Here is a 27340-nt window from a genome sequence, read left to right as displayed (position 1 = left end):
TTTCCGGTCACTGGCATTTAGAACCCTTTCACATTGGAGGCCTCTTGCAGGCACTAAAGGGATAAAAATTGTGCCTGTAAAAGGCCTCCCCTGCAGCCCCAGTGTGAAAGCCCGAGTGCTTTCACACCGGGGAGGTGCGCTTGCAGGATGTTAGAAAAAAGTCCTGCAAGCAACATCTTTAGGGCGGTGGAGGAGCGGTATATACGCTGCTCTTCTACTGCCCTTGCCCATTGGAAAGCATGGGCAGCACCTGCAAAGTTCTTTAGCAGCTGTGCTTGTTTTTCGGGTGCATTTAACCCTTTCTTTGGCCGCTAGCAGGGGTTAAAAGCACCCCACTAGCGACCATAAGGCGCCGCTAAAATAACAGTAAATCATTGCTAAAACTAGCAGCGATTTACCGCTAACGTGGCCCACTGCCAGTGTGAAAGGGGTCTTACTGGCAGAAGAAAAAGTGGCTACCAGTAAAAATACTGACGGTTGGCAACACTGCATGGAACTTGTAGTTTTACCACAGCTGGAGAGCCGAGGTTGCCTACCCCTGGCTCTACAACAATTGAAAATTTCACAGGCAAGTTCTCCTGGGCATGGGTGGGGTGGTGTTGGGATGTGTAGTGCAGACAACTCTTTTCAATGCCAATGGCCTTGCTGCCCTCCTGAGGGCAATGGGTATCCTTGGAACTGGAAAATATTTTGAAAAATATCTACCAACCTAGTGCATTACCAAAAATATATTCAATTTATTCCAAATAAAAGACAAATGGTTGTACTCACAAACAGACGTAATGAATAGACATATCGCAGCATAGGAAGATGCGAACACTCTCTCTCTAGTCTGATGTGAAGAACTGGTGATGCCAAAAGACCATGCGATGTTTGAGGCGGCTAACGCGTTTCGAGGGAGAACCCTCTTCTTCAGATCCAAAGTGATGAATGATTGCGAGTACAAACATTGCTGTCTTTAATTTGGAATAAATTGAATTTATTTTTAGTAATGCACTAGGTCGGTGCACCCTCCTTTTTTTAAATAGTCCACAACAAGTAATCACGCTTGTGTAATGCTTGTTGAAATGGAACTTGTAGGTGCTATCAGCAGCCTGTGTGACAGGGTGACAACACAGGAGCACACTTACACAAGGTGTTGTCACCCTGTAAAAGAAAATTCCAAAACAGGGATCTTCTTGACAGGATCACTAGGGATGATTTTAAAGGCTGGGTTCACCTTATATAAGTAAAATGGCCCATGCCAACAAGGGGCCCCTGTATATTACAATGCACTGTGCCTTTAAAAGACATATATAGTGTAATGTGATTGGCACACCTATAGGCCTTTGCTGGTACTCATGAAGCTTACCAGATACAGTATAGCTTAGATGGTAGCTCTCAATCAAGGTGACGCATATGCAGTGAGAGTTCCCTTTCCCTGGAGCTTGCCCAGTGTGCTCTTTCCAGCAGCTTAGCGTTTCTGGGATAGGGAAAGAAAGCACACATTGAAATAGAGAAATGCACTGCCATGATTGCTGAGAATGAGTCTCGAAGCTCTGCAGTATCCAGGAAGAAATTAGAGAACAGTGAAGGTAAACAATATGGGAAAATATAGGCCAGGTTGGAGAGGGGAGGGGCAGCAGAGGCCTACATGTCTTTCAATCACATGGCAATGCACTGTAATATACTGGGTGTCAGGACCCAGGTCTGAACCTGCGACCTCTGCTGTGTCTGGCAGTGTCTCTTCTTGCTGAGCCACCTGGGATGCTGGACAGCTCCCTGGACATTTCCTTAAAGCGAAGTTCCACCCAAAAATGGAATGTCCACTTCAAGTACTGGTGACCCCCTGACATGCCACATTTGGCATGTAATTTTTTTTTGGGGGGGGAGCACCCACAGTTACAATGAGAGCTACACAGAGAGGAGGGGGAGAGGAGCGAGGCTTTGTGCGCCCGCATCACTGGACCCTGGGACAGTTGAGTGTCTGTTTATTAAAAGTCAGCAGCTACACTTTTTGTAGCTGCTGACTTTTAATTGGGTGGAATTCCACTTTAAATTATCTTGCCTTGAACCTTGTTTCTCTTGAACCTTAATCCCTTTGCTCCTCCTTTGAACTTACTGTTTTAGCCATGCCTTTGCACTTCCTATTTGCTGGAATATTGTGCTCTCTCCAGCCAATATCTTGCTCTTCTCACTTCTGCTGCTACCCATATCTTTGCGACCACTTACTGACCTTTGGCTTGTTCTTTGACTGCGCTTCTGCTTGATTCCAACCTGCAACCACTCGTTAATGACTACACTTGATCCCTACCTGCTATATCTGCTACTGGCCCCCGGCTTGCTCACCTCCTGGTGGGGCGATCCTGAGGACTGCGACCTGGTACTAACATGCAGCAAAACCCATCTCCACTGGTATAGTCTGGTGAACCCATGCTAGTGCTTAGACCTCTCATCTCAGGGGAACTCATGTCATCCACCAGCGTGACCTGCTTCTGTACTTATCCAGCTGAGCGGTGGGAGCCTCTCTACTGCCATATAACCATTAGCTACTGGTCTCCGAAACCAACCCCTGACTGTCATACTGGGGCCTCTTGTCTGCATAAGCTGTTTTACTCAAAAGATGGACTATACCTTAAGTGAAAGTTGTAACATTACAATTTGTTTTAAAACAACGTTACCATGTTTAAGCTTATATAAAATTTTGGCAATTGTGTTTACATCTATTCTAACTATGTGATGTGCACTTATTCCCATGTAAAACATTAATTTTCAGTTAGGTAGCTGCAAAGGATATCAACAATTTCATGAATGGTTACCTGTGATGGCATGGTGGGAGAAGGCCTCGACATAGGTGAGATAGTTGTGAGGGCAATGCTTCTTCAACCATTTGCACACGTCTTGCTGGGTCCAAAGGACGACCGGTTTTGTGAGGCAGCTGAAGGACGGACTGGTATGATAAATTCCATATTGATCGCTGGGTCTTACCTGTGCCAGGAAGAAAACTGGGATTAATTAAAGCATAGACAGAGAAGCACAAGAATCTGTCTGGAAACAAGCGGATGATGGTAAACAGGCCAATTGACCTAGGAGATGTTATTGAGATCCTGCAATTGGAATGGAAGAGAAGCTTTGACAAACATTACAGCAGTGTTGTGCCACTGTTTCACTGGCCCATTTTATCACTATTTAAAACTGAACTCCAAGAATTCAGCCACTTTGTACAATGTGCTGGATTACTAGGGGTGAAGTCCAATGAGATGCATGCCACCTTGTGGACTTAACGCTCCAATTTACAGTTTGTATTTTTACTGAGCACCAGGAGCATAGCTAGACATTCTGGCTTCAGCCAATGGGGTGTGGGGGTATGTGTGGCTGTTAAGGGTGCCAGTTATGTGAGCCTATTGCTTTGCCCTACACAAAATGCATGTTGACTTTAAATCTCACTAGTTCCCTTTAAAAGAGGAGCAGTAAAGACACCTTCCTCAGAGACAGCCGTCTCCAGGGAACACATCACTGCACAGCGATACATAATTTCCTGCGCAGCTTCGTGTATTGATAAATCTTCTCCTGCGTGGCACTGCACGTTCATAAATCATCTTCACGGCACTGCACTGCCATAAATAATGTTCTGCTCTGCTCTCCTTAATAACAGAACCTAGCTCAGTCCTTTTCTTCTTGTCCACCGAAGCCGATCGTGCTTTTCTGTTACCAGTACGTGGTCTGGCTTGTTTACTAAAGCCAAGGGCTCAATGCATGCATTAATCTGCTAAAAGAAATGAGATGACGGTTGTCCTGCTTCGCCATGTTTATGGGTCCTGCAAACAACTGTAGCATGGTCACGCCTCACGGAAGGGGGGGGGGTGTCAATTTACTGGCTAGGATAGAAAATCACAGCCATTATTGATCCCTTCTGTGTTAATCTGATGTCGTGTTCCATCCCCTGCCTTTTCTCCACTGCAGCTACTGTACAGTATGCTTGGATTTTGCACTCTAAAAACTCAACCCAAGGACAGCTGGATCAGGCCTACAGGATTGACTATCCTCTATGGTATATTCGCAGTCTCACCCATAACTGCCAGTGAAAAGATTGTATCTTCTAGTGATCGGATTGTTATTACAATCTGATTGGTTATTAGGAGGGACTGTACTTTTCACAGCAAAAACCAACAAGTCCCCTTTAACCTCCCACCCTTCCCCAGCAACGTGGTCTCATCCTTCCTTGGCTCCTTGCCAACTCCATTCAACTTTTAGGAATAAAAAAAATTAGGGCTGTGGAAATTAAAGATTAATTCATCGATTAATCGTAAAATCTTTTTGATCGATCAAAATACTCACCTCTCCGCCAGCTTCCGGGTCTTCAGGGACTTCCGTCGGACATCCAGTGACATCACGGACACCGACGTCACCGGACTCCTCCCCCCTTCCCCAAGTGCTTCCGTCTGCTAATGAAGGGAAGGGGGGGAGGAGTCCTGTGATGTTGAAGGTCTGATTGAACGTAACGCGTACGGGGGAGGAGCTACGCATGACGTCACCCGCTGCTGCCCTATGGAACTAACACGATTGTCAGCTTTACATTCTGTGTTTTTATCATCTTTATGTGAGTAGTTTGTGTTTGAACACAAAAATGAAATCTTATACTTAAGCGGTGAGCACTTAGATCTTTTCTTTCTACCCATGACCCGGCGTCCTTGCTGAGATCTAAGGAGTCGTGAGAGAAGTTTATGGTCCGTGTTAACCCTTTTGATACCTGCTTGCAAGACCACCTGTTTGCACAGGGGTCCATGCCATAAGGTGAAAGTGATTAGTTGACTGGAGGTGGAGGGATTGTCACACTACCGTGGAAAAAAAAATTACTCACGTCAGTACTACAGTTTGAATTTAAAACGTATTTGTGTGAACTGTGACGTTAAGTCGTGGATTGTGTAAACTAACTAGTGTCGGGTGATTGTATATAGTGTATACCACATTTACCACTGACTAATGCAGAGTTGCAATGCAAGGAGATCAGCTAAAAGTAGTTGGATCTGTATGTGCGTTACAATTAATCAAAATTAGTAGATTTTTTTTTTTTTTTTAATTGATTAATCGAACACGAAAATTTTAATCAGTAACAGCCATAAAAAATAAAAATAAAAAATAAATACTTGGAACTTCCAGGTATGGATCAGCATGCGACTCACTCCATGTGACAGCAGTAGGCCAATCACCAAGCACCAGTGCTGTCACATGAATAGATTCCATATCCTTATGTACAAAAAAAAAAAAAGGACGTAAACAGGGTCACTTTTCCAGCACTTAGGTATAAAAAAATATTAACTGTACTGAGAAGCTGCTATATTAGTATAAAACATTAAAAAGGAAAAGCAAAAAAGATCGAAACAATAGTCCTTCCAGCTTAAGCAGCGCTAAAACAATTAAAGCACATTAGATCTAATGATAGTGTGTGAATCCAGGTGATGAATAATTCGGAATATCAGTGTGACAGTTCATATCAAAGACATCAGCTGTTTAAACGTTCGACCCTCACCACACCATGTGATTCTGCTCCCTTTAGGATTTGCACTCACCGAATTCCCAATAACCAATCGCCTTTGTATAATATGTTCAGCCTTTGCAATCAATGCCAAAAGGACATCAGCCCGGAAACTCCAATATTGATCAACCAAAAGGATGTCGGACGCTCTGATCCTGTGAATCACCGAGACCAAACAAGCCACAATCCTTTCATACAGCTCAGACATAAGGAAGGAAAAGAATCCTCATAGTGTAAAACTGTAAACAACTTTTATTCAAAAGCCTACCCCTTCCCTTATGCCAATGCACTTAAACAAACAAACAAAGTGTTCAGTAAATATTGCACTGTATATTCAGTTCCGATATTCTCACCACCTCTCATGATCGTCTGTGGTGGTTCCTGGGAAGAAATCGGAGCCAGTAACTGATGCAGCAAGCTGCGTGGACACTCCTAGACGCGTTTCGTCATTCCGTCTTTGTCAATAGCATGCCTCAATGTCCTTTTGGCATTGATGGCTGAACATATTAGACAAAGGCGATTGGTTATTGGGAATTCGGTGAGTGCAACTCCTAAAGGGAGCGGAATCACATGGTGTGGTGATGGTCGAACGTCTAAACAGCTGATGTCTTTGCTATGAACGGTCACACTGATATTCCGAATTATTCATCACCCAGATTCACACACTATCATTAGATCTAATGTGCTTTATTTGTTTTAGTGCTGCTTAAGCTGGAAGGACTAATCTTTAGATCTTTTTTGCTTTATCCTTTTTAATATCCTTATGTACGTTGTGACTTGAATGACTGATAACTTATACAGGACCACTTCTACTAATCCCAGCAGCTGAATGGTGCGTGGACAGAGCGATGGAAAGAGGAGTATGTGCTGCCGTGGTGAGAGGCAATTAAGTAACCTGTTGGTTTGCTCTGCATAGGGAAAGCACAGGTATACTTTAAAAATAATCTAGAGTTTTAATAGCATTTAAGGTGACTGCACATTATTGCACAATCTCAACTTGATCGAATAGAAGTCAAATGGATTGTTTAAGTAAGCCTGCAATGTATAGTTAGCAGTAAGGAGGTTGAACAGAGATCATAAAATCTGTGAATTTGGTGAATGGAATGCACTTGATGTAAATCATCTCATCAGTGTGTGTTAAATTTAAAAAAAAAAGGTATTTATATGTATAGCTATTATAGATGTACATGGGGAGAGCTATATCTGCTCATTACATATGCAAGCCGTGCTTCCCCCCTCCGCAATCCCATGTGGTTACTCTGCTTTGCTCCTCTCTCACAATGCAAGTCAACCAGCCAGGCCTGACATACAATGCAATTTATATGGCTGGCTGATTTTATCAAGGCAATTGATGGACAGGGTGGGTTGCCACCTCACCCCTTTAAACCTGAACACATATTAATTACACAGGTTCTGTGGCCGATTACGATGGTAATTAAACTCACTTAGTGCTTTATCTGCATTAAAATTTGCCTGACAACCTGTGCAATTATTATATGTTCGTGTTTAAAAAGGGATGAGGTGGAAATCCTAGGTATACACTAGTAGAATTAAAAAGAAAAAATTTGTATGAAGACTCAAAATTCGGCTGAAAATTCTCAGGACATTCGAATGTCGTTTGCAAAGAAGTTCAAGATTTTGTTTGCTTTTAACATGTGATTTCGGAACAAATTGACTTTACTAACCGAAAACCACATACACTGTGCATTTGAGAAAAGAAATTCCATTCTGCTCCTTTGAATTCAAAAACGAGCGTTGATCTGACCCCACTAATGCAGTGGTATATGTTGGTTTTGTGTTGGCAAGATTAAAATTGGGCACCCTCCATCTAAATTTGGGCTCCACCTCTTCTGATTAGAGCCCCACCTCCTCAGAATGGGGGGGGGGGGAGAGGAGTGAGAGAAGGCTCCTCTAACCCCCCCAATACTACACCAGGAGGTTCTCCCACAACCTCCCCCCCCCCCCAAGAAAAAGAAAATACACAGGACTCTCACCTTTCCGCAGCCACCACCTCATTTTTACCAGCTGTGTGTAGCGAGGCTCCTGAGACACCATCATAGTCCTGGACTCCGAACTGCTCTGCCAAGTGAGCTATTTCTGGGATCGGAGGCTACAGCCACCACCAGCTTTGCTCATCTGTCACCGGCCGCCCCTGCTCCTGAAAAATGCTGCCCAAGGCAAGGCGGTAGATATGCCCCTGCACTATCGATTAGAAAAAACGAACAAATATGCTTACAACTAAAATGGCTTTTTACCATGTGTCCCCTCAAAATAACTCAACACACAGCCATTAATGTCTAAACCGCTGGCAACAAGAGTGAGTACACCCCTAAGTGAAAATGTCCAAATGGGGCCAAAAGTGTCAATATTTTGTGTGGCCACCATTATTTTCCAGCACTGCCTCAACCCTCTTGGGCATGAAGTTCACCAGAGCTTCACAGGTCGCCACTGGAGTCCTCTTCCCCTCCTCCATGATGACATCACAGAGCTGGTGGATGTTAGAGACCTTGCACTCCTCCACCTTCCGTTTGAGGATGCCCCACAGATGCTTAATAGGGTTTAGGTCTGGAGACATGCTTGGCCAGTCCATCACCTTTACCCTCAGCTTCTTTAGCAAGGCAGTGGTCGTCTTGGAGGTGTGTTTGGGGTCGTTATCATGTTGAAATACTGCCCTGCAGTCCAGTATCCGAAGGGAGGGGATAATGCTCGGCTTCAGTATGTCACAGTACATGTTGGTATTCATGGTTCTCTCAGTGAATTGTAGCTCCCCAGTGCCACCAGCACTCATGGAGCCCCAGACAATGACACTCCCACCACCATGCTTGACTGTAGGCAAGACACACTTGTCTTTGTACTCCTCACCTGGTTGCTGCCACACAAGCTTCACACCATCTGAACCAAATAAGTTTATCTTGGTCTCATCAGACCACAGGACATGGTTCCAGTAATCCATGTCCTTAGTCTGCTTGTCTTCAGCAAACTGTTTGCAGGCTTTCTTGTGCATCATCTTTAGAAGAGGCTTCCTTCTGGGATGACAGCAATGCAGAGTAATTTGATGCAGTGTGCGGTCTGAGCACTGATAGGCTGACCCCCACCCCCACCCCTTCAACCTCTGCAGCAATGCTGTCAACCCTCATATGTCTATTTCCCAAAGACAACCTATAGTTAGGACGCTGAGCACGTGCACTCAACTTCTTTGGTCGACCATGGCGAGGCCTGTCGTGTTAAACCATTGCCCACCATGCTGCAACTCAGTTTCAGCTTCTTATAGCCTAGGCCATCTTTATGTAGAGCAACAATTAATTTTTTTCAGATCCTCAGAGAGTTCTTTGCCATGAGGTGCCATGTTGAACTTCCAGTGACCAGTATGAGAGAGTGAGAGCGATAACACCAAATTTAACACACCTGCTCCCCATTCACACCTGAGACCTTGTAACACTAACGAGTCACATGACACCGGGGATGGGAAAATGGCTAATTGGGCCCACCAATTTGGACATTTTCACTTAGAGCTGTAATCACTTTTGTTGCCAGCGGTTTAGACATTAATGGCTGTGTGTTGAGTTATTTTGAGGGGACAGGAAATTTACACTGTTATACAAGCTGTACACTCACTACTTTACATTGTAGACAAGTGTCATTTCTTCAGTGTTGTCACATGAAAAGATAGAATAAAATAATAAAATATTTTAAAAAATGTGAGGGGAGTACTCACTTTTGTGAGATACCGTATGTGGTATTACAGGCAAACCTTTTCCTGACTTATATTATCTTATATTATCCTAGCTCCCCTTCATTCTCTCCCCATCTTCTCTTCCCTTTTTGTTCTATACTCCTGCTCTTAGTACCCACACGTATTGCTTTCTACAGTTCATTCGGGGAACCGTCCAATTTTAATATAATTATCTCCCTCACCTATAATGCATTATTGGGATTAAAGAAGAGCTAATTAGTTTGTCATGTTGCCAAGGAAATGTTTAGACTAATACGAGTTCATTTAGTCTTCACTTTTAAAGTAAAGTCCAATTCTGAATAAAGTGGGTACGGAATTAGAACTCCTGTCAGGTTTTACTGCAGTTGGAGGCTCTACTGGAGAGATTCCTTCCCTTCTTGTCTAGTAAAAAGGTTCTCAAGACAGGAAATTTCCTCAACAGCAACACAGTCAGAATTAAAAAAAAAATTATAATTTTTTTAAATCTTAGTAGGTGCTGGAACCTCAGACAGCTTTTTATTGTTGTCTAGTTTCCTTTTTGCAGATTTCCCCTTACCTTACAGTTTGGTTAAAGCCGATCTAAACTCCCCAATATACTCACCTCCACCTCCTAGTGATGCAGCTCTTACATTCCTTGCTGGCTGATGTCAGAAACAGCGCACCTCTTCTTCAATAAAGAGCTGCCTGCTCGCACTGTCCCAGTTTAAAGTAGAAGACAACCCTAATATTAAAATCTTTAAATCCACAGGTATCCACGATCTAAGACTAACCTATGCCGCCCTGTAAAAAATACATACCATTTTTTGAAGCCGCTTTGGTCCGGTCCCATGCTGAGCTGTCAGCGACAGCTTTTTTGTGGAGGTGGGTGGATGAGGGGCAGCCAACAACAGAACCCCCATAGAACTTCTATGGGTGACATCACTTCCCATTCATTTCTCAGGCGACTGACTCTTTTGCAGAACTTCTATAGCTGTAGACCTGACCAAAGCGGGTTAAAAAAAAAAAGGCATGTATAGTGATTTCTTCTTTACAGAAGAAATGCTTGCAGGATTTACAGATTTTAGTGCTAGAGTCTTCCTTAAAGGGGTTGTAAACCCTTTTTTATTTTTAAATAACAACCATGTTATACTTACCTCCACCGTGCAGTTGGTTTTGCACAGAGTGCCCCTGGACCTCCTATTCTGGGGTCCCCCAGCGGCGCTGGTAGCTCCTTCCCACATTGGGCACCCGTGCTGGCATACTCTCAGTCCTGCTTCTGTGTCCATTCACACAGAATTCTGGACTCAGCCCCGCCCCCTGGCATCCTCGTCATTGGATTTGACAGCAGCGTGAACCAATGGCTGCGCTGCTATCAATCTATCCAATCAAGAGCCGAGACAATGCGCAGAGAGGTAGAGGCCGTCTCCGCCGTGGGAACGAATGGGCTCAGTGTCAGAAATTTTTTCACCTTGATGCATAGGATGCATCAAGGTGAAAAAACACGAGGGTTTAAACCCCTTTAAGGTTGTCCCCAGAGCAGGAAATCAGGGGAAATCTTTCCAATGAAGCCCCTGGGTAGCAGTCCAACCTGGCATGGGTTCTAACCTTTCCTATTCTTTATCTAAATCTTTATACTGTATTCCTGCTACTAGTGCAGGGTTACTATGACTTTGCGGTTCCCTTTTATTCTGTACACATTAGGGGAGATTTACTAAAAATGCAGCGTGTCAAAGCCGGGTACACACTACAGTTTTTTTTTCCTCATGTAAAAACTGACAGTTGGAGCTGCTGTACTAACCATGCAAGGTTAGTCCAGAAATCTGCCCCGCTGAGCTGTTGTGTTCCGATAGGGGGGCGGCCCCTCCGCCAGAACACTCCAATCAGCCATTGGCTGAGAAAGCTGACCGGGAGTCGGTCGGCTGCTGGTTTTCCCGCATGCATGGCCGGCTTCCGTCAGATAGACCAACATACACAGGTGCCGAATGTCGACCGTCTTATTTTTGGAAAAGGCCGTTGTCCCCCGACATTCAGCCTGTGGTGTATGGGGCTTAAATCCGGTGCAGCTGTGCAGAGAAACCCATCAGCTTCCAGGTTTTATTGTCAAAGCTGAAGTTAGAAGCCGATTGGCCACCATGCACAGCTCCACCAGATTTTGGGTGCTCCAGTTTAAGTAAATCTCCCCCACTGCTTTGTATGTTTAAAATTCATTAAAGATTGCACAAAAAAGGAGACGACAGCTGTCAGCAAGGGCATCGCCATTCAAATGAGCATTGAGAATGTTTTGCTGAGCTGGTTCACCTCCTTTCAGCTGCATTGCCTCCCCCTCCTCCCATAACTCATTTCATGCACCACAATGTCCGGCTAGAAGTGTTAAAACACCACTGAGCGGAGTAATGTCTGTTCTCCAATCACCGGCATGATATGAATACCCAATTATCTCAATGTCCACTTAGGTCACACATGAATTGTCCAGAGAAGTCACCTCCACCGCCCTATGGAAAATTCTGACTGCAGTGTTTGCGGCTTCCTTTATGATGCTCCCCCTACGAACTACATGACCACAGAGGTCTTATTGGAGACAGGTAAATGCTCTTCAATAATGAAGAAGTCTAAATTCACCACTAAACTTAAATAATATCCAGTTATATCCCTTTATAATAAACACCAACTCCGACCAAAACTTTTTTATTTTGGTTGGGGGTGAAGAAGTATTTTTATTGCAGCTTGCCTTCTGATTGGGGTGGTTTCTTTTCACGTCCAGTGAGAGAGAATCAGAGGGACAGGCAATCGGAAGCACGAGAAGTGTTCACGAATCTCTCCAAAAGATATATAGACGGCAACAAAACCCATTGTTTAGTCAGTGAGGAAAGATTAGAACCTCACACAGTATTTGGTGTCTGGGTCTTTCTGTCCAGGTGACCCCTATTCCCCTCCTTTCATATCCTGGTGTCATTGGGGGGGGGGGGGGTCACTGAGGTACATGGTGAAGGGATATCTCCTCAATTAAGTCTCAGACAACAATAATAAGTGTGCAGCAGCCCACTCTAATACTTAACGGAGCCCCATCTCGATCCAGCGATGTGCATGAGAGCAGCAGCTCTCCCTGGTTTCTTCTTCCTCATTGAGAAAGTACTGTCAATTACAGCCAGTGAGCCAAAAGAAGAGAGAGCGGGGGTGGGGCTGAGCTGTGACCCGCAGGTGAATGGGCACCCCTGCTCGGTTGCACGCATAGCAAGCTGCTTGGTATGGGGGCACTTGGCAGGAGGAAGGGGCAAAGAGCACCAGAGGGAGAACCAAGAAGGGGAGGAATAGAGCTGCTCTGTGCACATAGCAGGGAAGTATAACATGTTTGTTTAAAAATGAAAAAAAAAAAAAGAAAAAAAAAAAGGGCCTGGTAGCCTACTTTTATTAAAAGGAAACAGAAAAGTCTTTACAACATCATCAGGTTTCCTAGGCAGGGGTTTCAGCTTCACACCTTCAGCTCACTCAGCTTTAATTGCAGTACCTCGCTGCATGGTGCCACTCATGGCTTCCAAATATGGCTCTCCATAAATGGAGGCTGGAGGAAGTCTGGAAGTCTCGGAGAGAGTGAGCAAAGCCTGGGGGGTGGCCGCAGGGTTTGCTCACTCTCTCCAAGATTTACGGACTTCCTCCAGCCTCCCTGAACTTGTTAGCGCCCTCAGCTTTCCCAGCTTCCCAGACCCTCTCTTGGTCTCCCAGGCCCACATAGTCTTCCCATTCCTTTGGGCAAGAAGTTCCGCTCACAAAGTATACAGTCTCTGACAGGAAGCAACCAGGTATGACAGAGTCTGTCTCCAAATGGTAGCAACTGCAACAACTCCACCTACCCTGAGCTATGCTACCTTATAATGACCATGCACACCTGTACACAGGCTGCAAAAGTCAAGCAAAACCTGGACACCGGATTGAAGGTTCCATCCCGCTCAATACTCTTTGGTATCTTCAAACTCCCGACCTTGATCAAGAACTACCAAATCCAGAGAAAGCATTGAAACCGCTTTCTCCATTCACAAGCAACCTGCAAGAGACTCTCAAACTGCAGATTTAAGAATTCAGTGTCACTTTTTTGCACATTTACATAGTGGCAGGGTCTCATACTGTCACAGCATCCAGAACCTTCAGTCCTCAGCTGCTATGAAGATTGCAGCCAGGGTCGTTTTTAAGGCAGGGCAAAAGGGGCAGCTGCCCTGGGCCCTGTCATTGTTGTGGGGCCCAAAGCAGCTGCCTCATACTTGTCAACTATACTGGTTTAAATTCCCTCGTCCCATGCTGTGTCCTGATATCTCAGTGTGAAGTGCTGCTACTAATGCTGCCCAGCTCTGCCCTATTGTTGTGTACAGATGACTCACCTGCAGACCCTGTTTTTACATGTAAATTACCGGCATTCATATGTAAATAGTGGTGATATTCATATGTAAATAAAGATGGCATTTATACATAAATAGCGGCGGCCAGCAGCATTGATATGTATATCATGCCTCCTGCGGTCATATCCACAGTAATCTCTAGCAACCAGTCAACAAGCAGAAATCATGTGCTGTAATGTGTGCTGTAACCTCTTCCAACCAGTTAGTTAGCGGTAATGATACACTGTAACCTCTGGTAACCAATCGCAATAGCTGCCTGATCTGATTCAGTAAACTGATTTTGAGACTAGCTGCTATTTATTGTATGTCTCAGAGGTGGAGAGCGAAGCTGCATGGGGGGGGGGCCCAAGAAAAGTTTTGCCCAGGGTCCAATCAATATTAAAGACAGCCATGATTGCAGCTACTAAATGGGTGTTAGACCATCCAAATTTCATCACTGCTTAAAAACATCCTACTGTACCTGTAGTAAAGCTGGGTGCCAGAGCTCAGAAGCCCGCCTCTACTCCTGCACTGCACACAGATTAAGAAAGAACTGGGTTGCACACCAGCAATGTAGAAATATCCAGCGAGGTTTAACGAATAAGCAGTAAGGACAAGCAGTACACATAGGCCACCACCCACTGGAAGCCAACCTCAAACGCGTTTCACCCTATACAGGGCTTAATCGTAGGGACCCACAATTAAACCCTGTAGGGGGTAAAAGACATTACGGCGTGGCCTAAAGTAGTAGGTTGCCTATCTGTGCTGCTTATCTTTACTGCTTGTGCATTAAACTCTCTGGATGTTTCTACGTCGCTGGTGTGCAACCCAGTTCTTTCTTACTAAATGGGTGTGCTACTTTGATTCAGACTACACAGTCTGCAAAAGCTTGCATGATTCTGAAAAAACAAAACAAAAAAAAAAAACACAACAGCTGTGTGTCATTGTGCATGCCGTTGGTGGCTATACACAGCTTGATAGCAGCAAACTCCTAGTTTCAAACTTCTCTCCAGATAACTGGGATGTGTCTGAAAGCATCTCCTTTTGCTGAGCCACCTCAGATGTTCCTTGAACCGGTTTTCTGGTGAACCTTGACCTCTTTGCTCCTCCCATGAACTTCCCATGTAAGCCATGCCTTTGCACTTCCTGCATGACAGATTATTGTGCTCTCTCCAGCCAACATCTAGCTTTGGTCACTCCTGCTGCCGTCCATATCTCCACTGCCACTCATTACTGACCTTTGGCTTGTTCCTCAACTATGCTTCTGCTTGATCCCAACCTGCAACCACTTGTTACTGACCTTAGTCTTGTTTACTGACTATGCTTTCACTTGATCCCAACCTGCTATATCTGTTACTGGACCCTGGCTTGCTCACCTCCTGGTGGCGTGATCCTGAGGACTGCAACCTGGTACTAACACGCAGCAAAATCCATCTTTACCATCATGAGCTCTGGTGAATACTAGTTATCACTTAGACCGAGCACCTTGGGTGAGCCGGCATCATCTGTCTGGGTGACCTACTTGTATGCTTATCCTGCTGGTTGGTGGGAGCATCTCTACTGCTGTAGCTACTGGTCTCCAAGCTTGACCCCGTCACCTTCATAAGGGGTCATAACGTGCAATTCTTGTGCTTGTTGGCACCTGCAAGCAGGTCAAATCTTTTAGAAGGAGCCATGTACCTGTCAGTGATATGCAAGAGTCATGGTGGGACCAAGCACCTCTTCTGCTATTCTCAAGGCTATACTTGCCTGTTCCTGGCTAGCACTCTTAGTTGTTAGTGGATCTTTATACCATTCCAACGAAGAGACAAATTCACATTCTGTGACACCCACAAGAAGATGCCATTCTGAGGAGTGCACCCTGTGCAGTCCGTTACCTGTGATACATCTGTTCCAGGCTGTTTAAGGAGTTTAATTGCCCTGCCTCCGGTTGTTCTGTGCCCTCGGCCATCGTGCCAGGTCAGGCTGTTACCGATATCACGTCGGAGGCGGTGGTTAAGATTCTCTGAGGACACAGTGTGTTCCAGGAGGTTCCGACAAAATCTGAAGTGAGCGGCAGCTGCAAAAAAAAAAAAAGTCAATATGTGTGATGTTACTATATGTACTGGAGGTTGAATGAATACTTATGGGCATATTTATAAATAGTTATTATGAAATTCAGCAAAACCTTCTCTGCTGGTGAATCTTCCATGTGCATACATCTTTATTGGCAACGACCGATTCTCCAGCAGAGAAGGTTTGGTGAAACTTGCAGTCACAGGTTTATTGGGAAACCCTGAGCTGGCCTTTTACAAGAGCTCACTACCATAGAAACCTGGCACCATAGGTGTGCACAGCCTATTACATTAAGGTTTGCACCCCAAAGCTCAAACACACATGCATGTGTGTGTGTCTACAGATTTAGGGGACCTGCATTGATCTCCCTGCCCACACAGTGTAAGAGAAGCGTGTAAGCAGAACCAGTAAGAGGGAGATCTTTCCCATACAGAGTGATAATGCTAATGCATACAGGGTAATTGGGGTGTGTGCACGACTATGCCTGACACTCAAGCAATGACCCGTTTGAAGATTTGTGCTCAACACCTTGTTTCTACCTTCCCTTAGTCAATGAGGTATGGGGACTATGTACCTTATATTGCCTCTTTATAGTCCATCACCCCAATATGCCTTTTAGGCTGCATGGATAGGGCCCAAGTTCAGAGCAGGTGGTGATCCCATTCATTTTTTGGAATTTTCTTTTCCTTTTGATTCAGGGGTCTATTGTCTCGTTAATTAGGTTATTTACCCTTTTTTCAACAGAAGAGGTTATTTACCTTACCATTCAAGTCCCCCCTCTCTCAATTTAATCGGGGCCTCTTTGCTGGGTTCAGCGTCCTTTGCATTGCATCAGCACCCCCTGGACGCACATCCTTTTTATCATATGTTTACATCATTGTGCTCTATACTGTAATTTTTACCTCCTGATGAAGACACGTTATGAGTTGAAACGCATTGGGGTGTTGGTACAGACTGATATTGAAGATATCTGCCCATGATGGAATGTATATATGCTATATAAAAACCCTGGATGTAATTGATTGCTATCGTTTTAGTTGTGTTACGCGTTTAACTTTTAGTTGTCACCCAATAAAGGGCTATATTTTTTTTTATACCAACTTTTTTTTTGTTTGGTATCTACACAAAGTCCCATTCCATGCTTGCATACAATATGCCTTTTTGGCTGTAGCTGGGCTGTTGCTCTATGATTGACTAAGCCCATTCAGATTATTGACTTTGGACTTGATAAAAAACAGTGGGCCAACACCAGCAGATGACATCACTGACTGTGGAAACTTCACACTGGATCTCATGCAACTTGGATTCTGTGCCTCTCCACTCTTCCTCCAGACTCTGGGACCTTGATTTCCAAATGAAATGCAACATTTTCCACAGTCTGTCATGATTTTGGAAACCATGTCATCTGCTAGTGTTGGTCCATTGCATTTTATCAAGTCCAAAGTCAGCGCAGCCTTCTACCATGAAATTCTAGAGCACTAGGGCCACTATCAAAGCAACCTGGACTTCCATAACACCTCAGCAGTGCCACAGGCTGATCGCCTCCATGCCACACCATATTGATGCAGTACTTCATGCAAAAGGAGCCCCCGAAGTAGTATTGAGTGCATACTATACTGTACATTAGAGGTCTCCAAACTATGGCCCTGTTCAGAAACTACAATTCCCATCATGCCTAGTCATATCTGTGAATGTCAGAGGTTTACAACAGCTGAAGAGCCATAGTTTGGAGATCCCTGCTGTACATGGACATACTTCAGTAAGCCAACATTTCTGTATTAAAAATCCTTTTTTTTATTTTTTATTTTTTTTATTGATCTTCTGTAAAATTCTAAATTTTCTGAGATACCAAATTTTGGATTTTCACTAGCTGTAAGCCATAATTATCAAAATTAAAAGAAAGGAATGCTTAAAATATATAACTGCGTGTTTCACATCTATATAAAATTATAGGAGTTTCACTTTTTTGAATTGAATTACTGAAATAAATTAACTTGATGGTATTCTACATTTTTTGAGATGCACCTGTGTGTATCATAAATATTATATTATATATATATATATATATATATATTATATTATATTATAATATATATATATATATTACAATGGTGTGAATAAGTGTTTGCCCCCTTCCTCATTTCCTGTTCCTTTGCATGTTTGTCACACTTAAGTGTTTCGGAACATCAAACCAATTTAAACAATAGTCAAGGACAACACAAGTAAACACAAAATGCAATTTGTAAATGAAGGTGTTTATTATTAAAGGTGAAAAAAATCCAAACCATCATGGCCCTGTGTGAAAAAGTGATTGCCCCCTAAACCTAATAACTGGTTGGGCCACCCTTAGCAGCAACAACTGCAACCAAGCGTTTGCGATAACGTGCAATGAGGCTTTTACAGCGTCCTGGAGGAATTTTGGCCCACTCATCTTTGCAGAATTGTCCTAATTCAGTTACATTAGAGGGTTTTCGAGCATGAACGGCCTTTTTAAGGTCATACCACAACATCTCAATAGGATTCAGGTCAGGACTTTGGCTAGGCCACTCCAAAGTCTTCATTTTGTTTTTCTTCAGCCATTCGGTGATGGACTTGCTGGTGTGTTTAGGATCATTGTCCTGCTGCAGAACCCAAGTTCGTTTCAGCTTGAGTACACGAACAGATGGTCGGACATTCTCCTTCAGGATCTCTTGGTAGACAGCAGAATTCATAGTTCCTTTTATCACGGCAAGTCTTCCAGGTCCTGAAGCAGCAAAACAGCCCCAGACCATCACACTACCACCACCATATTTTACTGTTGGTATAATGTTCTTTTTATGAAATGCAGTGTTCCTTCTACGCCAGATATACTTGGACACACACCTTCCAAAGAGTTCCACTTTTGTCTCATCGGTCCACAGAATGTTGTCCCAAAAGTCTTGGGGATCATCAAGATGTGTTGTGGAGAAATTGAGACGAGCTTTGATGTTCTTTTTGCTCAGCAGTGGTTTTCTCCTTGGAACTCTGCCATGCAGGCCATTTTTGCCCAGTCTTTTCCTGATGGTGGAGGCATGAACGCTGACCTTAACTGAGGCAAGTGAGGCCTGCAGTTCCTTGGACGTTGTTGTGGGGTCTTTTGTGACCTCTTGGATGAGTCGTCGCTGCGCTCTTGGGGTAATTTTGGGCGGCCGGCCACTCCTAGGAAGGTTCACCACTGTTCCATGTCTTCGCCATTTGTGGATAATGGCTCTCACTGTGGTTTGCTGGATTCCCAAAGCTTTGGAAATGGCTTTATAACCCTTTCCAGACTGATAGATCGCAATTACTTTCTTTCTCAATTGTTCCTGAATTTCTTTGGGTCTCGGCATGATGTGTAGCTTTTAAGGATCTTCTGGTGGACCTTACTGTGTCAAGCAGCTCCTATTTAAGTGATGCCTTGATTGTGAACAGGTGTGGCAATAATCAGGCCTGGGTGTGGCTAGAGAAATTGAACTCAGGTGTGGACAACCACAGTTATAGTATGTTTTAACAAGGGGGGGCAATCACTTTTTCACACAGGGCCATGATGGTTTGGATTTTTTTTCACCTTTAATAATAAACACCTTCATTTACAAATTGCATTTTGTGTTTACTTGTGTTGTCCTTGACTATTGTTTAAATTGGTTTGATGTTCCGAAACACTTAAAGAGGAAGTAAACCCTGATGGGTTTACTTCCTCTTTTTTTCCCTGCAAAGGTAAAGCATAATGGACTACTATGCATCGGATAGTAGCTCATTATGTGTCACTTACCTGACACAGGAGCCAGCGAAGTCGCCGCTGTCCCCTGTAGTCCGCCGCATCCATGTTGCTTGTGGCGTCTCGCAGCTCCGACGAATCACAGCGGCGCAACCGCGATGACGTCACTCCCGCGCATGCGCACGGGAGTCGCGCCTCGCAGCTCCGCCGCTGTCATACGGCGAAGCCGCGATGACGTCACTCCCGCGCATGCGCACGGGAGTCGACAAATTTGGCAAATCCATTCTTGGATTTGCCGCATTTAGTGCGCCTGCGCGCCGCTGTCTACGGCGCATGCGCCATAGACAGCGGTGCCCATTTTCGGGCAAATATCTCCTAAACCATATAGGTTTAGGAGATATTGCTTGGACCTACAGGTAAGCCTTAATCTAGGCTTACCTATAGGTCCAAGTTGTTTGGAAGGGTTTACTTCCTCTTTAAGTGTGACAAACATGCAAAGGAACAGGAAATGAGGAAGGGGGCAAACACTTTTTCACACCACTGTATATATATATATATATATTTTTTATTTTATTTTTTAAGCTATTTCTTTTTTGATGATGATTATTATTATACAGGATTTCTATAGCTCTGACAGTTTACGCAGCGCTTTACAACATTAGGGCAGACAGTACAATTATAATACAATTCAATACAGTGGGAATCAGAGGGCCCTGCTCGTTAGAGCTTACAATCTAGGAGGGAGGGTCAAGTTATACAAAAGGGTAATAGCTGTGGGGGATGAGTTAATGGAGAAAATAGTACAGTAGTTAGATGGAGGCAGGATAGGCTTCTCTGAAGAGGACATTTTTCAGGGATCGCCTAAAAGTGGATACATTTGGAGACAGTCTGACAGATTGGGGTAGCGAATTCCAGAGGATGGGGGAGGCTCAGGAGAAGTCCTGGAGGCGGATATGGGAGGAGGTGATGAGGGAGCTAGAGAGCAGGAGGTCTTGGGAGGAACGAAGAGGGCGATTAGGTTGGTATTTTGAGACTAGGCTAGTGATGGCTTTGTAACTCATTGTTAGTATTTTGGATTTCATTTGTTGGGCAAGTGGCAGCCAATGGAGGGATTGGCAGAGAGGGGTAGCAGACACTGTGCGGTTTGTAAGGTGGATGACTCTGGCAGCAGCATTCATGATGGACTGAAGGGGGATAGTCTATTTAAAGGTAAGCCAATGAGGAGGGAATTGCAGTAGTCAAGGTGAGAGATAACCAGGTAGTGAATCAGGAGCTTTGTGGTTTCATTGGTTAGAAAGGGACGTCGTTTAGAGATGTTTCGGAGGTTGAGGCGGCAAGCTTTGGAAAGTAACTGGATGTGGAGCTGAAAAGGAGAGTTAAGAGTCCAGGATAACACCTAGCACGCTGACATGTGGGGATGGGTGGATGGTTGTGCCATTGCTCTCGAATGATAAGTCAGGGGAAGAGGCACGTGGGGGAGGAAATATTATAAGTTCGGTTCTGGACAAGATGAGTTTGAGAAAGTGTTGTGACATCCATACAGATATGTCTTTTAGTAAGTTGGTGATGCGTGAGGAGGCTGATTGAGTGAGTTGAGGAGTGGAGAGATAGATTTGTGTGTCATCAGCATAGAAATGATATTGAAAGCCGTGAGAGGCTATCAGCTGACCCAAGGAAGAGACGTAGACTGAAAATAAAAGAGGTCCAAGAACAGAACCTTGGGGACCCCAATGGAGAAGGGAAGAAGAGTGGAGGTAGTAGAATTGTAAGTGACACTGAAGGTGCGTTGTGATAGGTAGGATGAGAGCCACTGAAAAGCACCGTCACGGAGACCAAGGGAGTAACGTTTTTTGAGGAGGAGGGGGTGGTCAACCGTGTCAAAGGCAGCTGAAAGGTCTAGAAGTAGGCGTACAGAATAGTGTCCGTTGGTTTTTGTAGCGAGTAGGTAATTTGTGAGTTTTAAAAGAGCAGTTTCTGTTGAGTGTTGAGGGTGAAATCCAGATTCAAGGGGATCAAGAAGGTTATTCTTAATGAGGTGGTCACTCAGTTGGTTGTAAACCAGGCGTTCAAGGAGTTTAGAGGAGAAGGGGAGCCTAGAGATAGGGCGTAGGCTGTTAAGACTGGTAGGGTCCAAGGACGACTTTTTAAGTATGGGGGTGACCAGTGCATGTTTTAGAGCATTGGGGAAAATGCCAGAGTTGAGGGAAAGATTGAAGATGTGAGTTAGAGAGCATAAGATAGAGTCAGAGGGTGACCGTAGTGTTTGAAAGGGAATAGGGTCAAGGGGGCAGGTGGTTAGGTGGGAGTTAGAAAGGAGTTTAGCAACTTTGTCTGTAGTAGCAGATTTGTATAAGGGGAGTGTCAATTGTACCTGTTGTAACGGGGTCTTAATGGGGAGAGATACCTGTAGAATGGAGATTTCATCACGGATTTTATCAATCTTGTTTTTGAAGTGATTAGCAATCTCCTGGGCAGTGAGTGAGTCAGTGGGTGGAGGCGGTGAAGGACAAAGTAGATAGTTGAAGGTAGAGAAAAGTTTACAGGGACTGGACCAGAAGGTGTTGATAAGAGTTGTAAAATGGGTCGGCTTGGCAGTGTGGAGGAAAGAATAGTATTGGTTGAAGTCTTTGAAAGACTTGGTCTTCTGCCACAGACGCTCAACAGCACGACTACCTTTTTTTTTTGAGAATTTTTGTGTAATCTGTTTGCCAGGGTTGTAGGGGTCGAGGCTTGATTCTGCATGTAGTGAGGGGATCGAGCTTGCCCAGGGTGGAGGACAGGGATTTATTGTAGATGGAAGTGGATTGGTTGGGGCAGGACAGGGGAGAGATTGTCATAGAGGTGGTCAGTGGCAGAATAGAGGACAGAAGAGTTGAAGATGCGAAAGTTTCTATGGGTGATGGTTAGGAGGGAAAGGTGGTGGAAGACAGGGGGGGAGAGAGAGAGAGAGAAACGAATAAGGTGATGGTCGGAGAGAGGAAAAGGATTGTTTGTGAAGTTGCATGGAGTGCAAAGGTAGGAGAATACAAGGTCAAGGGTGTTGCCATCAGAGTGAGTAGAAGCCTGTACCCATTGCTTCAGGTCATTTAGAAGTTCTTCTTTATCTTCTTCACCAGATCAGCAACTGTCAACGACCTGTTATACCAGCTTTGATATTTGCCACTCTATAAACAAGCAATCCAATTTCCATGCAGTGAAGGAGACTGATTACAGTTTTATACAGCCACAGAGAACAAAGAAGTTGTGTTTTTCTTCTGCTCCTGCCTAAATCTATTTTTAAAGTGGTGCCTTAGGCGTGAAAATCGACTGGGGGGGGGGGGGGATGGGAACTTGTAAAAAGAAGCAAGGCGCAATTTGCATATTCATGCAAGAGACGTACTACAGTCTCTATAATCGCATCATGTGTCCTTCAGCGGCAAAAAACAAATGTTGCAAGAAGCAAAAATAAAAGAAAGTCGATGCAAAAGGTAAAACATGTGACATGGCAGTGCTAGCCAAGAAGAACTGTAACACTCTTGTAAAGAAACGTAGTCAGTTTACCCTAAAAGCTGAACTATGGGATGAAAAAATCTCTCATTTAAATATATTCCTCAATAGTCATAGAGGATATACAGTATCTCACAAAAGTGAGTACACCTCTCACATTTGTGTAAATATTTTATTCTACCTTTTCACATGACAACACTGAAGAAATGACACTTTGCTACAATGTAAAGTAGTGAGTGTACAGCTTGTATAACAGTGTAAATTTGCTGTCCCCTCAAACTAACTCAACATACTGCCACAGCAGGGATTGGGAGTGCACCGCGTACAGAGCGCAGGGATTGGGAATGCGCCGCGTACAGAGCGCAGGGATCGGGAATGTGCCGCGTACAGAGCGCAGGGATCGGGAATGTGCCGCGTACAGAGCGCAGGGATCGGGAATGCGCCGCTTTCAGAGCGCAGGGATCGGGAATGCGCCGCTTTCAGAGCGCAGGGATCGGGAGTGTGCCGCGTACAGAGCGCAGGGATCGGGAGTGTGCCGCGTACAGAGCGCAGGGATCGGGAGTGTGCCGCGTACAGAGCGCAGGGATCGGGAGTGTGCCGCGTACAGAGCGCAGGGATCGGGAGTGTGCCGCGTACAGAGCGCAGGGATCGGGAGTGTGCCGCGTACAGAGCGCAGGGATCGGGAGTGTGCCGCGTACAGAGCGCAGGGATCGGGAATGCGCCACTTTCAGAGTGCAGGGATCAGGAATGCGCCGCGTACAGGGTGCAGGGATCAGGAATGCGCCGTGTACAGAGCAAAGGGATCGGGAGTGCGCCGCGTACAGAGCAAAGGGATCGGGAGTGCACCGAGTACAGAGCGCAGGGATCGGGAGTGCACCAAGTACAGAATGCAGGGATCAGGAATGCACTGCGTACAGGATGCTGGGTTCGGAAGTGTGTCGCATATGGAGTGCAGGGTTGCTGGGGCCCTGAGCAGTGAGTTGCCATGCTTGAGCATTGCCACAATATTGAACATCTGCTGCACTTGCAGAGTTCTAATGAGGAAAGTGGCCAAAAATGACATTTTTGTTGCAGAGGATGCCCAAAATCTAACTTGCATCTTAGTGCAGACTTCTAGGAAAATTCAGTGAGCCAATCACACAATCAGGAAATTATATTTCTTGGGGGGGGGAACGTTCTGTACACCCTTTGCTTTGGGCACCTTTTTGCATTGAATTTTATAAAAAATTACAATGCTGCAGATTGAAAAGAAAAAGATCATTTTTAATTACGTTATATTATATCGTGGCTTGTTTGGCAATTGCATACGCTATATTATTTTTTTTTGCAATATTTTCTTCCCATGAAAGTGGCATTACCCAGCTGGCTTTTCACCTATGCATTGTATTGACGTGTGTTAATGCACAAAACCAAAAATGGAACATAACGTGCTACAGAATCATTTTGAATGGTATTCCATTGCAATAATGCAAGGCATGGTAATGCACTGCATCAGCAAAAATGCCGCTAGGATGCTTTTTTAGTCCATTGTGGTGCACTGGCAGCCCATGCAAGTAAATACACTGCCAATGAATAGCACATTAACTCTGCGATGTAATGCATGGCATCAGACTGAATAGGTGTAAACAGAGCCTAAAGGAAATTAGTTTTGTTATGCTCCTTTCTATTTAATTGTTAGCATTACAAATGCATACCCCCTTTTTTTTTTTTTTTTTTTATTTTTTTTTTTTTACTTTTCTTACAAATAAACAAACATTTATTATAGAGCCAATGTGGTTTCGGGTTGTGCCTAAGTAGATGCAAATAACCAGCCTCCTGCTGTGTGCCGGTCTGCTGGCACTTACCCCGTGGGCGGGGACAGCATCTCCTGTGTCCTCTTCTCATCTCAGATCACGGCAGTTTCCGCCGTGTCTCCTCCCCTCCTCCTAGGCATCCAATAGGATCGCCTGATCTTTCAGCCAATTGGTGCCAGACCCACGCTGCCCGATTGGCAGAGAGGCGATTCAGTGTTAGAAAAGCGAATATTTATTTGCTTTTCTAACACACCTGGGTGGGCTCCAAGCGCAATGCTCTGCGCTCCGAGTCTATTTTGAGGCCTATGGCTCTAATCAGGTGCTTCAGAAAAAAACACCCCTGCCGCTGTAATTCAGATGGCCATGTGGCTGTGGATAGATTCACTTCTGCCCATAGCTCTTAAAAAAGGGCCATTTGTTTTTTTTTTGTGAATTTTTTTAAAATGACAATTATTATTTTTTTATTGCATTTTAGGGTAAATACGAGATCTGAGGTCTTTTTGACCCCAGATTTCATATTTTCTATTACAAGTTATGTTCAGGAATAAAAGTGATTTTTTTTTTAAACTGTAAAAAAAATTTAAAAAAATAAAATAAAAAATGGTAAAATATATAAGAAAAATTAATTTTTAAACGTGCCCTGTCCCAACGAGCGCGCGTGCAGTGCCCACATATGAAAATGGTGTTCAAACCACACATGTGAGGTATCGCTGCGATCAGTAAAGCAATAGAAATCATTCTAGCCCTAGACCTCCTCTGTAACTCAAAACATGCAACCTGCAAAAAATTTTAAACATTGGCTATGGAGATTTTTAAGGGTAAAAAGTTTGTTGCCATTCCACAAGCGGGTGCAATTTTGAAGCATGACATGTTGGGTATCAATTTGCTCGGCATAACATTATCTTTCACAATATAAAAAAAATGGGCTAAATTTATTGCTGTCTTATTTTTTTTACTTTAAAAAAAGTGTATTTTTCCCCAAAAAAAGTGCGCTTGTAAGACCGCTGCGCAAATACGGTGTGACAAAATATTGCAACCAGTGCCATTTTATTCTTTAGGGTGTTAGAATTTTTTTTTATAATGTTTGGGGTTTCTAAGTAATTTTCTAGCAAAAAATACTGTTTTTAACTTTAAACAAGCACAGTCCTTAAGTGGTTAATATTTGTTGTAGCACAGTCCATGAGACTCCAAGGGTGGCCAGAAAAATCAGCCGGGGACTATTGCAAAAGAGCCCACCGCTGGTGTCCCCAAGAGATATAAGAATCTCAGGGTTCATCTTTCTAGACTCCGCACTATAGGGCAGACTGAGCCTTTCATTCTTGCCTTTCAGCGGAAATCTCACTGGAATCCGTCACTGCTGCAGTTCACCAATCAGTCCTGTGCTGGAGTCTGCTAATCCTGGATCTGAAGGACAATTAGCGGTCCAGCGGACAGCAGTATCTCTGTATGGAGCGCAGAAGACTGTGATAAAATAAATAGAAGGGGTGTGCATTGTGTGCAGAGAATGGAGCAGACATGAGCCCTCGGGACTGTTTTGCTACAGTAAGATTACAGCAGGCCCATTTAAAAGAGAATGGATCACCTACTATAAGAAATAACCGCTTTTGAGCCTCCTAAAGATTACCGCAAAAATAAAATATACGATGGCAATCAGAATCCCAAAATGAATGAATAAAAATAATCATATGCAGCATCAGCCACCTACAGAGCATATCGATTTCAATCTGTTCTTTCAAATTAAGTACAGTAAAGAATCGTAAAGAATCCTCAATGTGTTGAATTTTCAAATATGTGCGTACATAAATTATACTGTATTATACTATAATTATACTGTATCTAAAGCCATTGTTCTAAATTCTGGCTAGAGTAATCACGGGTTATAACCTAGGTCAGGTTTTTATTGCAGTATCCCCAATGGAGAGATACACCCTCCATTTGTAATGGTGACCATTGTAGAAGTGAAGGAAATTTTGAGTGGTCACCTGAACAAGAATGAATGGAAATTCTTGCAATGAGGAAATCTGATTCAGTGACAACTATAAGGAAGACTTCTCTTACTTTGGAAGGCTCTTTCATTTCCTGGTGTATCTAGAGATAAAAAAAAAAAAAAAAGTGTGTGTGTGTGTGTGTATATATATATATATATATATATATATATATATATATATATATATATATATATATATATATATATATATATATATATATAGGTCTTAGGGCTGAAACAACTAATCGATTAATCGACAACGAATCGATTATGAAATTAATTGATTACTATTTTCATAAATCGATTAATCGACCAGTAACATAATGGAGTTAAAAAAAGCTAAAATTAGACCTTTATAGTACAAAAAGAGCAAATAATCACTACTGTAAATATTACTTTCACCGTTCTACAGTAAAAAAAATTAACTCCTTAAAGTAGTGATTATCTGCTTTTTTTTCTACTATAAAGGGCTAATTTTAGTTTTTTTTAACCCCATTATGTTACTAAACGTCTTAGCCCTTGTACACACGGTCGGAGAATCCGTCGGAATGTGTCCTATCGGACCGCGTTGTCGGATAATCCGACTGTGTGTGGTCTGCATCGGACTGATTCTGTCGGAATATCCGTCCGACCCAATTTTCCAACTTGTTGGAAATATTTTCCGACCAACTGGGCCGGTCGGACATACTCCGATCATGTGTAGAGAATTTTGATCGGACCAAGTGCCACGC

General features: G+C 43.9%; 1 protein-coding gene across 1 annotated transcript in view; it reads right to left on the bottom strand.

Moving 5' to 3' along the window:
* The window catches only part of SAMD10 (sterile alpha motif domain containing 10), a 50340-nt gene that overhangs the window by 10922 nt on the left and 12078 nt on the right, over nt 1-27340 (bottom strand). The window contains exons 2-3 of the mRNA XM_077460388.1: nt 15451-15632; nt 2799-2967 (exon numbers count right to left, since the gene is read on the bottom strand). Coding sequence (XP_077316514.1) covers nt 2799-2967; nt 15451-15632 — 351 coding nt within the window. The remainder of the gene's footprint in view (nt 1-2798; nt 2968-15450; nt 15633-27340) is intronic.

Source organism: Lithobates pipiens, unplaced genomic scaffold (assembly GCF_037356315.1).
Source record: "Lithobates pipiens isolate NorthernLeopardFrog02 unplaced genomic scaffold, aLitPip1_a1.2 Scaffold_28, whole genome shotgun sequence".
NCBI classification, from domain to species: Eukaryota; Metazoa; Chordata; class Amphibia; order Anura; family Ranidae; genus Lithobates; species Lithobates pipiens.
The sequence above is the reverse complement of the archived record's forward strand: the minus strand, read 5'-3'. Positions and strand labels throughout refer to the sequence as shown.